Source organism: Dromaius novaehollandiae, chromosome 10, assembly GCF_036370855.1.
Source record: "Dromaius novaehollandiae isolate bDroNov1 chromosome 10, bDroNov1.hap1, whole genome shotgun sequence".
In the NCBI taxonomy this organism is placed as follows: domain Eukaryota; kingdom Metazoa; phylum Chordata; class Aves; order Casuariiformes; family Dromaiidae; genus Dromaius; species Dromaius novaehollandiae.
Genome location: NC_088107.1, coordinates 30308607 through 30321574, shown reverse-complemented (window position 1 = coordinate 30321574; position 12968 = coordinate 30308607). Strand labels below are relative to the sequence as shown.

The window sequence follows — 12968 nt, the reverse complement described above, 5'->3', positions numbered from 1 at the left end:
GAAGAGCCTTTTATGGCGCTTTCAGAGAAGAAAGAGAATTACAGTCTCGGCACATGGGGAAGGCTGGAAATAAACCTGCTCACTGCCCCAAAGCACTGGGCAGGGTTTACCCTAAAACATTCTGATTTAGCCCACTCCTTTGCTCCAGACGTAGAACATTCTGACTTAATCCTCCCCTTAGCTCCAGAAGTGCGTAGAGACCCACTAGTTACTCCCATTTTCTGCAGCGCCCGGCACTGTGGCTCCTGCCCCATGTGGCTAGGTAGCATGGGTTCCCCACTCGCCCCTCAGGGCTCTGCCATGCCCCCAAAGCTGCCCATCTCCCCACTCCCCAGCCCTTCCTCAGCACAGTGGGACATGCTGGCGCTGTGCCTGGCCCCAGCGTGCTCCTCTTACACAGATGGGATGAGGCAACGTTTTGGTGGTTGCCATCATGGTGCCTCCCAGGTTTCCCCATCGGCCTGTCGTCCTGGTCGGCTTTGGCTTCTGGCAGCTCGCCATCAGGGACTGCAATGACATGCGGTTCCCCATGTTGAGCAAAGGGGGATGTGGGGAGGAGGGGGGGCAGGGGTCCCTCTGAGCAGGGCCCCACACCTGGGGTCACACGACATGCTGCCTCAGGGGCAGCTGGTGGCCCTGGCACTGCCAGCAACCCTGCCATTCCCCATGTGGCACCTCACGGCTCTCGCGCCCCATGTGCTGCCCCATGGCAGCCCTGTTATGCTGCACACTGCCCCATGAGAGCCCGGTTGCCCTGCATACTGCCCCATGGCGCCCCTGTCACCCCACAAGGTGCCTCACAAGAGGCCTCGTCACCCTGCATACTGCCCCACGGCAGCCCCAGCGCTTCCCACAGAGCCAGGCAGCTGCTCCCTGTGTCCCTTTTTCTGTTCCAGTTGTAGCACCCACATTATTTGCACTCTAAATGCAGAGGTGTTGAGCCACCCACAGGTTCCTTTGTGGGCAATCGGGACTTTTGATGAATAGCCACATATTCCCAGCACTTCCAGTTTTGCATTCATGCCCCCATGGCACTGTGTGCCCCTGGGCTCTCCTTCCCAACTCCACGGACAAGCAGCTTGTCCTGCCCCCGGGGGCTGCGCTCGCCCAGTCTCCCCGGCTGCACCAGTGGGGAATTGCCCCGACTGCTGCTGTCAGGCTGCCCTGAACACCCCACCCCAGTCTCCATCCTGGTCCCCATCTTGATCCTGGTCCCCACCCCACGCCTGGTCCCCATCCTGCTGTGCTGCCCTCATCTCACACATGCCTGGGCAGAGCCTGCTTTTTTCTGCCCATGACGGCTCCAGAATGAGACTTTTCCCAGCCGGCTTTTAAGCTGTTACTCCACACAGTCCCATTCCTGTCTGATACCACCACTGCGTTGAAATGTCCTCCCTGGAGACACCCCGAGGAACCCTGCTCTGCCTGGGCTTTGACCAGCACCTTTATCACAAACCATGCTTGCTGGAGAATCTCGAGCTCAGCTCTCCTCTGAGCTTGGCTCTCCTCTGACCTAGCCCGCAAGCTGCTGGTGGGCCAGGGCTATATCCAAGATGGGGAAACTGAGGCAGGGATGGTGAAGGTACAAAGATAGAGGAACAAGGGCACAAAATAGCCTTTTCTGCTACCTCACAAGGAACATGTGTATCTGGTGGTCTCCACCACAGGATGCCCAAAGCCTGTGTTTTCTTTCGCCTCTGGGCAGAGGCAGGAGCCGAAGCCTGAGGGAAACCAAGGGAGCGGGCATCAGTGACGGGGCACTGTGGGGCACCAGAGCCCACGCCAGGCTGTGACTCACCAAGGCGGAGATAATTTGAGCCACGAAGGAACCGTTCATCTTCTTACACAGGAGAGCAGCTCTTGGTCTCATGATATGGGGCTGCACATGGCGGTTGGATGTGGCTCCTGCAAGACACAACAGGGTGGTGCATGATGGGGCTGCCATGCCCCCAGCTGTCACAGCTGGTGTTCCCCAGCAAGGCTTGTCCTCATGGGAGGAGCATGGCCGTGTTGGAGACAATGAAACAGGCCCATGTCCCCAAGGGCCGCGCCACAGTCTGACCCCAGATCTTGTCCCGGGAACTTGGGGGCACCTTCCCTGTTGCCTCCGGTGCCTGGAGCCAGAGGTGCTTCTGGCCACGAGGCTCTTACCCAGCTGGATGCGCTGGAGCTTCGCTGTCCCTCTGCTGGGTGTCTACTTGCCTGTCCCCTAGGCCTTCAGCTGGCCGAGACACCGCAGCCACAGGTCCCAGAGGACGGTCCCCAGGAAGGTGAGAAACCACCTTACGATGCCCTGCTGGGAGAAGGGAAGGGGCACAGCTGAGTGTCTGCATGCCCTTGCTGTGGCCTCGCTCAAGGACAGGGCAGGGGAGGCGCTTATCCAGGGAGCAGGGCAAAGCCCCGTGGGGAATGGAGGTGCCAGTCCGGGGCATGCGGCCGCCAGGGAGGGGAGCCCGTCCTGCAGCCCCCAGCCCCCCATGGGGCTGGCGCGGTGCGAGGGACCACATCCCCGGGGCTCCAGCCCCCGAAGTGTCCCAGCCTTGGGGCTGTACCCTGTGCTGGGCTCTTTGCAGTGGTCGTGGCCGCCTTTCACCTTCGTGTCGGCCTCGTCATCACCCAGAGCCTTTGTGTGCCTGGGCCGGGCAGTTTCGGGGATTTTTGGACCGAAGGAAAAGCCCTTTCCCTTTTGATGCAGCTGCCCTAAGTGTACTCTTGCCACGGGCCTGGACCCAAAGGGATTGTCTGGATTTGAAAGGAGAGCATCAGCCATGTGTGTGCCCCAGGGACCTGGACCAGCAGGAGTATAAACCCCCCGAGGGCTCTCCCGGGATGGGGATGGGGATGGGGACTGGGAGGGGATGTCTGCAGCTGTCAGCTCTGAAGAGCTGTGGAGACCCAGGACGGGACGGCTGTTGTGGCAACAGCGCCCAAGATGCCGCTTTGGTCCCCACCTACCACCCCCCTGGGGGGTCTGGGGATGCTGGGAGGACCGACTCCGTGCCCCAGTCCCATGGCCCTGGCCTGCCTCCCGTCCCACCCCCCATACCCGGCACCTCCTACCAGCTGGGGCTGCGGCCCAACTCGCCTCTCCATGGTGGGTGCTGGGGGGTGGTGGGACCCTGCACCGCTCCAGGGGGACCTGGGACCCTCCTGCTGCCCCACTGCACCGGGGACTGAGCCTGGAGCCCAGCGCATCTGCGTTCCCACGGCGATAACTGCCCCATGGCGATGGAATCGGGGCCGGGCTGCACCACGGGGCCGAAGGGGATCCAGTGCGTCCCCTCGGGGGCAGGATGAGGGCTCCCAGCCTCAAAAGCGGGCACAGCCCCCTCCCCGATGGCACCCGGCCTCCGCCCTGCTGCCGTGTCCCTGCGGGACAGCTCTGCGGGGGGAGGCTGGGGACCCCGTGGTGGGGGGCGCTGCCGCCCTGCTCGACCCCCACCTCAGCCCACGTGGGGAGATGCTGCCCGGCCTGTTCCCCTGTGGGGATGGGGGCTCTTACAGGCTTCTCACGGGTTTGTGCTTCCCAGGGAGCACCTTTGGGTTTAAAAATGCAGTGAGCAAATTTGGAATTGCAGAATATCTTCACCTGCTTTCTGCTTGCATGCCAGAGGCTTGGCAGCTGTAGTTCAAAGAAAGTCCTCAAAACTTTTGTTTTGCTTGCCTTACTAGGCAACTGGGCATTGAAAACTTCTCTGTGATTGTTAATCATCAACGAAAAAATCTAGTACCTAAGCCATGAGGAGGTTAAAGAACAAAAAAATGGGGGCCCCAAAAGAGCATATTCTACTCTAAAAAATAAGTACCCTTTTAAATGAAGCTCAATGATGATCTGAATAAGAGAGAAATGAGGGTCAGTTAGCTTCTTGGTCTTAAAAAGTGAGATTTCCATAAGTTAGTAGGACAATTTAAAATGTCTCCTTATCAAATACCTCTAGAATTAAAGCTCACTGAAGTGATCATAAGATACACAGAGAAACTGGTGGCCTTTACCATCTCTTTTTTGCCTGCATTGTATTTACTCTCCTGGCTGCCCTTTAGTTTGAACCTTGAAGGCAGCTCCAAAGGGAGCAGGCAGGGCTCAGCAGACCAGACGGGGGGTTGGGGGCAGCTTCTGTTTTTAAATTGCACTAAGGTCTCCAAAATTGCATGCAGAGTGCTCTCACTACCATGCTGCTGGTGAAAAGCTGGCTTCCTCCTCTGGTGATCATTTGAGGGAGTGCTCACATTTCCCAGCCAGCTCGCCGTGAGCGTCTGTGCCGGGCATCTCAGTACCTGCCTTCCCGAAAAGGGCCGGCAGGAGCTGTCGGCACAGAAGCGGTGCCTGCAGTTACCTTGTGATACACTCCAGCAAGCAATCCCTTCTGCCCCTACAACCTGCAAAAAGGGGCTCGTGCCTGCAGCTCTCTTGGTTGAGCAGCTCTGCTGATGGGGGCACACCAGCCCTGCACAGCGCCTGCATAAACCCACAGGTCTGCATTTACCCCTCAGCCCTTTGCACCTCCTTGCCCACAGCCCTCTCCAGCCCGTTACCTGTAACACACGTGAGTGCTGCCTGGTCCACGTTCACTGCACGACCAGGCTGCTTCTCCTCAGGGGACTGTTGGCGTCTCGCATTTTGGGGTTGGGTGTGAGTTTGGCGATGCTGGAAGAGGGACCCTGCAGGGTTCGGGGAGCTCCCAGGTCACACAGCGCTCCCTGCCCAGGGCCTCTGAACCCAAGAGCACAGCAAAAACAGCTGATTTCTGAGTGCGTCGTAGGAACTCTAGCACCAGCACACTGGCTAGGCGATCACAGTTTTTGCCGTACGTGGCAGACGGTGGTCACACAAGCCACTGACGAGCTCTCAGGAAGGATCCCCAGGTCTCTCTGGTCGAGGGCTGCCCTCCGTGCGCGTCTCCGTCCAGCCTGGAGAAGGGAAGGCTCAGGGAGATCCCGCCGCTGCCTACAGCCCCCCGGTGGGAGGGGCTGAGAAGACAGAGCCCAGCTCTGTCAGAGGCGTCAGTTGGAAGGAACGGGGAAACGGGAATAAGCTGGAACTGGGGAAATCCCAGGAGATGTACAGAAAAGCCAGTGTACTGTGAGAGAGACCGACACCCGCTTCCAGCCCCTCCGTCCTGCAGCTCCCAGGACTCAGCGCCAGGGCAGGGAAGGCAGCTCTGCCCCGGGCAGTGTCCCCGGCCCCAGGCACACGGCTCCCGCCCCCTCCCCAGGCAGTGCCAGCGGCCCCGCGGGGCAGTTGCCGCTCCGGCCGGAGGGCGCCCCAGGGCGGGGGCGGCTCCAGCCGGGAGGTCCCTGGTTCCTGTCACGGGGAGAAGCGCCGGCCCCACCCGCACCACCGCTGTCGCCTGGCAACAGCACCTCCTGCTGCCCCGCCCCCTGTGCTGGCTGCCCAGTCAGAGAGCGAGGGGAGGTGGCGAGCCAAGGCGTGCCTGTGAGGGGCGGGTTGTTTCCTGAGCGACATACGGGCTGCCCAATGGCGTGCCCTGGTGGGGGCTGTGCCTGCTGGCCAGGTGCGGGGCCAGCATGGCACAGTGCCCGCCGCGGGCTGGGGCTGGGCTGGGGCTGGCCGTGCTGTGGTGGTGCATGCCGGGATCTGGGCTTCTCCAAAGGGCACCGGGAGGGTGCTGGGGGCACCGACGGACCCGCCAAGGTGGTGTGGGGAGACCATGGCTCCCCCAGCATGTGTTTTGTGGTGCGTGGAGCACGAAGCGCCTTGCCACAGTCAGGCGCAGCCATGTTGCTCGTCACCCAGCACCTCCCTCTTCCCCAGTGCCGGTTTTGGCCCCAGTTCATGTCCCAATTCTGCCAGGCCTCAGCTCGATCTCACAGCCAACCTGTCTGCACGTCCTGAGGCCTCTCTGCAGCTCCACATCACCTCCCTGAGCACCGGGATGGAGCATCCCTGTGACAGGGTGGTTTCCCATTGCCTCCCCCTGTGGACCTGCTGCTGAGGGAGGGAGGGAGGGAGGCGGTGGGGTGTCACCCGAAGAGCCACGGAGGGAGCTCTCGCCCCCACCAAGTCCTCCCTCTCCATGGGCACTGAGCGCAATGTCTGCCGGAGCAAGAAAGAGCAAAATAATCATCGGAGCCCCCTGAGGTGCCCTCTGGAAAGTGTGAGCTTGGTGGTAATGTTCCAAGACAGCCCTGGGAAGCTCAGAAAGAATGTTTGAACTAGGTAGATTAGGATAACTTCTATCTCTATTTTCTAAAAAGAAGCATTCTTTAATGAAGGGCATCCTAGAACTGCTAAAGCCCTGAAAGAAACATTAAATCCAAATGTTTTATTTCTAGGTATGTAATGCCAATCTGGCAAAAGAATTGCAGGTCCATGTATCCTTAACTGAAGACCTTGGGACTTGAACTGTAAATTATTGAACTGAAGCTGTCTAGAGGTAGCCACTTGGATAAAACTTGCTTAGCATGAGTAGTTAAATTTTCTGAAGCCTTAGGCCGCACTCCTAGTTCGGTAAGAAAGGGCCCCAGAGCTGGTGCAGGCTGGAAAGATAAGGGAGTTGCAAGCAGTCTGCATTCCTGTGCCCCACACTCCAGGAGGGAGGACATCAAGGCTTTGAAGTGAGGCCTGCTTGGGTGCCGGGACCCTGGGAAACAAAGCCTCCTCTCACTGCTGAAACAGTGTTAATTGGGGGGCGGGGGGGGGGGGGTCTGGACTATCTCCCCCTTGTCAGGACCTTGGGAGATAACACCTACTGTCACTGCTAGGGAGACACTCTCTGCTTGAGAGACAAGGGTGGGACCTGAGGAATGAAGACACATCTGTCAGGAGAAACCGCAACAGTAAACAGCCTGCCTAGGGACAGTGATGAGACCCAATAGGGAGCTGGAGACCCCAGACCTGAATATTACTATTGGTCTGAATTACCGTGTGAGGGGTGGAGAGCTTAGACTGGAAAGTATAATTGCCCAGGGATTTCTTTGTTTGTGGTCCCTCTTCGGAGGCACCCGGCTCGAGCTGCAATTACTGCACGCGCGTCATTACAATTTATTTATTTAATTTGCCTTGATTTGGCCCCAAACTTTTTCAAGACACCCAGGGTGAAGAGGACCAACGGGACGCCGCGGGATCCACGGGTGGTGATCTCTCTTTCTTTCTTTCTCTCTGTCTCTCTCCTTCCTCTCTTTTGATGAAAGTTTATAAGATCTGTTCAAATCGTGTGGCACGGGACTTGTTTATTTAGTTAAAGTAGTCGTCATCGAGTTATCATATTTAGCCACATGCCTTGTCTTTTGTATTAATAAATCATAAAACTGGTTGGCTGGCGTCATTTCACCTTAATTCAGTCCAAGAGCATCACGAACTTGGTCGTTGGTCCCAAGGAGAGGGAAGTCGTCCTAAACGACTGCTTTTGGGCTGTGACACACAGTTGCAAGCTCTTCTGCAGCAGAGTCTGCCTCAAATGCATCCACCATGTCAATTGCTACTAACATCTCCAAACAAGAAGCTGCTGGTGAAATTCTTGTTGAGCCAGCAGTGGCTGGAAATCCCAAACTCCTTTCTTATAATATGGTCCCTTATGGTGCAGAATCTTCAGAAAAAAATGAGAAGGACTCAAAGAGCTCAGCAGAAAGGAACTGCAATGCAATACCTTCAAATGGAATTGTGATTTGGAAGGTAGTCCATGTGTTGAAGATTTCCCATTCTTCCTGTCAGAGTTCTGAAGAAGAAAGATGCCAGCCTGAGTAACCCAAAACTGAGTCACTCCATGGTGCTATTAGCTTAGGTAATGAATCTAAAAAAAAATGGAGTAAAACTTCATGATTCCACTTGCCACATCCAACCTTCTAAAGCTTCTGAGATTTTCTTTTCTAAAACAAATGGATTGCTGGGAAGAGGGAGTTGTGTTGGTTGCATCTAAAATTTCTCACCAATGATGTATTCAGTATTCAGGATTATTATCATGTTCCTAATCCAGGCGAAGTACTGAGAAAATACACAGCACACATTTCACTGTAGCTCTTTGTGTCATTAACCAATTAGAATTTACAGAACACAGCTGATATATTAGAACTTATCAACTTTAGAAAAGCTTAGCTGAGATAATAATACATGAGATCTTCATGAACTCTGTTTTGGGAAGGGGGAGTGTAAATTTCCGTATTTAACACCTAATGTAGAAATTTTGCAAACAGTGGTTTTCTACTCCCAACAGTACCTTCCTACCTGTTACCTTGTATAATTTAATTACAGATGCCTATAGCTTTGCCTCCAGTCGCTCAAGAGAGAATCTTATAATCCCTCACAGGCAGCCTATTTAACAGCTTGTCCAAGGAAATAAGGTAAAATAAGCATGCTTTGATTAAAGTAAGATTTTATATGAGGTTAGCACGGGTTTATCTCTCTACTGACACTATTTAATGGGAAGATTTAAATCAGTTGAGAGAATTCCACACTGCACGTAGTGTTATGAACAGAACTAGCGATCAGCACTGCAACCTATTAATTGGATATTAAAAACATGTGGCTGATGCCTCACTGAAAACTTGGGCTTCTACATAGATTTTTTTTCTCTTCATTTTGTCATCCTGTCTATACTTTCTGCATTCTTCTTTCCTCTTTTTCACTTCACTGAATGTGAAGGCATTTTTGTTTTGTGCATTTTCTCTGGACCGCAAAAATATTCTGAGACTGATGCTCTTATGGAAACTGTAGTGATGGAAGCACCGCTTGTCTGTGAAGAATCCAGAAGAGTTCCTACCACCTTGATCTGTGATCTTGAGAGTCTTTTTATCCAGTCAGATTCTGAAACAATTTCCACCAACAAAGAAGTCTTATAATAAAAGCTGGTAATGTGCATCCCGATACCAAAGGTCAGCACAAGGTCAGGAAATGATCCTTGGACACTGAGGATGAATTGCTTGGGCAGTGTGAGTTTGAAGGCAGTGGGGACAAAGGCAAACCTAGAAGATCAGAAGAAACTGGACTTATTTTGAAAGAAAACCTTTTGTACATCAGAGACTGAAGAGATATTAGGGCAAACTTCCTCTGTGACATTGAACATACTTCTAAAAATCTTGTGTCTCTGGATACCACAGATGATACATGCCAAGATACAAAGGACATTTCTAATAGCTACGTAGATAAGAAGTACATAATAGTCCTCAATTATCTAGTTATCTATCTAGTTATCTGAGAAGTAGATAATTACAAAATAACTATACAGATAAGAAAAAACACTGTAGAAAAACTCACAAAGAGCACTACAGAAGGAAGAGAGAACACTGTCTCTGGAGAGCAGGACAAGCAAAATGGAAGCAGAACAGATGGTCGTTCTCACAGGAGGGGTGCTTTTGCGTGGTGGAAACAAAGCAGCAAAATTGCCATGAGCAGGTTTATTGAAATGAAAGCATGTATAGCTCTTCTGATAACGAAAGAAACATCCCTGATAATGGCAGAAGCTTTGGAAAATGTCCTGTTTTCAGATCCTGAAAGAGAAGAAGAACAGAACAAGACAGGAATTGCTGTACTCATTCCAAAAGAGAGCGAGCTTGGAGCAGAGAAAGATCCTGTCAAGGTGAACCATGGAGATGGGAACAGTGCAGATGCTACAGTGATCACCATTCCTCTTCTGCAATGACAGGTGGCAGAGAGTTGTCTGATTGTGATAAGGACTTTGACAAATCAAGTCACACTTACAGCAACAGGTCTTGTAAGGATTCTTACAAAAGCAGAGGGCTTCACCATCCACTCTCTAGAGAAGATGTGCACCACTCCAGCAGCCGCAGAGCAGCCTCACATCGTTGTTCGGTGCCTCAGCAGCAATCTGAAAAATCTTCTCATGAAAGCCAGGTACTTCCACCTGTTTGGGTTTGTTACAAGACAACCCTGAGAAGCTCAGAAAGAATGTTCGAAGTAGGTAGATTTGGATAACTTCTATCTTAGATAGAATTTGCTCAGCATGAGTAGCCGCACACTTGCTTAGCATAAGTAGCTAAATTTGCTGAAGCCTTAGGCTGCGCTCCTAGTTCGTTAAGAAAAGGCCTCAGAGCTGGTGCAGGCTGGAAAGATAAGGGAGTTACAAGCAGTCTGCATTCCTGTGCCCCACTCTCCGAAAGGGAGGATGCCAAGGCTGAGAAATAAGGCCTGTTTGGGCGCCAAGACCTTGGGAAGTAAAAAGCTTCCTCTCACTGTTAAAACAGTGATGATTAAGGGGTCTGGATTATGTCTTCTTCCTCAGGGCCTTGGAAGATAACACCTACTGACCCAGCTGGGGCAGTGTTAATTAATTGACCAGGACCTTGAGAAGCAGGGGTGGGACCCAGGGAAATGTGAGGAAATCATTAACCAATCAGTGTAAAAGAGGAAGGAAGTCACAAATATGGCAAATAAGAGGAAGGAAGTCACAAATATGGCAAATTTGATTGTATAAATGCTACCTGAAAATTTGGGGGGGGGTGTGTGTGTTCGATTTGTGGAAAACCACCGAGCACCCAGGCTTGCGCAACTCTGAAATAAATAAACAAATGTCTCTCCTGACTGTGTAATTATTGGCTTATTGCACACCGGGTAACGAATCCGCTTTTCGGACAACAGGTTCATTCAAACTCTGAGGGCTGTTCCCAGAAAAATGACTGACAAAGAAACAGAAAAAGAAAGCATACCTGTGCAGAGGGGAGTGAAGCCAAAATAGGGGAAAAAATCACAGAGAGATAGAGAAAGAGCTTTCAGGTGATCAAAAATGAAAAAAAAATAAAGTCAAGAAGGAAAAGAAGTCCAAAGATAAACACTGAGAGAAGGATTACAAATAAGCAAGGATTACAGCATAATCAGCAGGTTTTCCATGATTACTGGGTGTTTCTCATGTCTTTCCTTTTTTTCAGCTTGACTGGAAAATCATTGGTAAACCATCATGCTAAACCTCTAGGTGAGACTTCCACCAGATTTCACTTAGCTAAGGTCTACCATGTGCTATTAAAGCAGGTAGTTTTATCCTAATCCTCTGTACAGTACACCACTCTTAGCAGAAAACTGGAATACAGTCAGTTTTCACGTAAGGGTTTTGGAAGCCTCCCTCTCGAGCGAGTTTGTTCCTGTAGCCTCAGAGCAGATCAAGCTGTTTGGAGGTTCAAGCCTTTGCTGTTTAGAAATCAAACCCTCAGCCAGATAGTTTTATGCTGAGTATCATGACAGGGAATGACATCACTTCCTCTCTGTCTTTCAGATGCAGAGCTTACTGACAGAAGCCTGCAATGCTCAGACTAAACTTACCATCAAACCCCACAACTTAGCATCAAAACCAACAGATAAACATCATCAAAACAATTCTAACCATTAAAATTCAAAATATATTATCCAAGCATTAAAATTACCATCAAAACCAGTCAAAAGTGGTTCTTCAGATTTTTGTTCAAGATTTTCCTGTGAAACAAAGTTAAAAATTTTTTTTTTTACTTGAGACTTTCTTTTCTAAAATGTGCTTGTAGTTCTGCTGAATGTTTTAAATTACCATGTAAATATGTCATTGAAAATAATGCCCTAGAGCAGGACATCTCAGGTACTGCTTGGTTACAGGCGCAGGTTGATTGTGTGTTATTCATGTAACATTACTCCAAATTAGACAACTGGCTCTTTGCTTTACAAGAGGAAGAGAAAGAAAGAGCCGTGGTATATCTTTGTGGGTGATGAAGAGCAATCTGGCCCCAATCATCCTGCCCAGACTCTTCCTCCAACCCCGCCCAGGTGGGCAAGTGCCCCAGGATCAGCTCCATCACACCAGCAGCCCAGCTGTAAGCCAGCACCCCCAGCCCCTCCCCAGGATCTCTGCTCCGTGGTGCCAGGGACTGCCAGAGCCAGACAGAGGGATGGGGAGAGAGCGATAGGGATAGAGAGCTGGAAGGAGAGATGGAGAAAGAAAGGGAAGGATGGAGACCCAGACAAAAAGACAGGGAGCTGAGCAGAGGGATAGAAGGAGGGACAGAGGACTGGGCAGAGAATGGGGAGCAGAAGAGAGGAAAAGAGGGATGTAGAGGTGGACAGAGGAACAGAGAGAGGACAAGAGGGAGGGGGAGTTGGACAGAGAGAGAAAAGAGTAAAGAGAGGCATGGAGAAGCAGACAGATGGCTGCAAAAGGTGAAAGACTGAGAGGAGGACAGAGGGTCAGAAAGAGAGGGCCAGAGGGCTGGGCAGAGAAATGGGGAGCAGAAGGGTAGAAAAGAGGGATGTAAGTGTGGACAGAAAAACAGAGAGAGGAATAGAGGAGGGGGAGCTGGACAGAGGGTGTGAAAGAGATATAGAAGTATGGAACACCCAAGAGGTGGATGGAGGGCCAGACAGAGGGATGGAGAGTGGAAGGGAGGAAAAGAGGGATGGAGGGCAGACAGGAAGGATGCACAGACAGCAGGATGGAGGAAGGTGAAGAGGCATGGAGGTGGGTGATGGAGGGGGAAGGGATGAACACATGGGGAGAGAGAGAGAGATGAAGAAGAGCTTGACTGAGAGCTGGAGGCAGGGACTGGCAGGCAGGCAGGGATGGAGAGGTGTGGGGGATGCAGAGGGGCAGAAGGGATGGAGGGGAATTCTCAGCCCTCAGGAAAGGGGGGAGATCTCACCTGGGGTTGCTAAGGCAGATGCTGACAGGACCCTGAAACACCCCAGGATCCCAAACAGGGGCTGCCCACTTCCTGCACTGACTGATCATGCTCAAAGGCTTGTGATGGGCAGGAGGAGACATGCTTGTACCCCAGGGGAGCACCCTTTAGGGGCCAAGCCAAGGAGTTGCTGTTGCTGTCATCACATGAGTAACCATCCAATTAGAGCATTATAATTAGTCCATCTCAAATTAGTGTGGAAAAACTCAAATAAAGAGTCTTATTAAAGGCAAAGTCTCATTAATACACCTACATGTCTTGTGCAGGGGCTACCTCTTCTCAGCCCCAGTCTGCCCAGGCTGGGGTGGGGCGGGTAAGAGTTGGTTGACGGTCCCAGTTTCTTCATCAGTAGGAGGAGGATG

At 52.0% G+C, this 12968-nt stretch overlaps 1 protein-coding gene across 1 annotated transcript in view; it reads left to right on the top strand.

Annotated features, from left to right (window-relative positions):
- Nucleotides 1-433: 433 nt before the first annotated feature.
- Nucleotides 434-12968, top strand: part of LOC135329404 (scavenger receptor cysteine-rich type 1 protein M130-like) — a 66597-nt gene continuing 54062 nt past the window's right edge. The window contains 2 exon segments of the mRNA XM_064517727.1: nucleotides 434-548; nucleotides 2214-2270. Of these exon segments, the coding sequence (XP_064373797.1) occupies nucleotides 434-548; nucleotides 2214-2270 (172 nt within the window).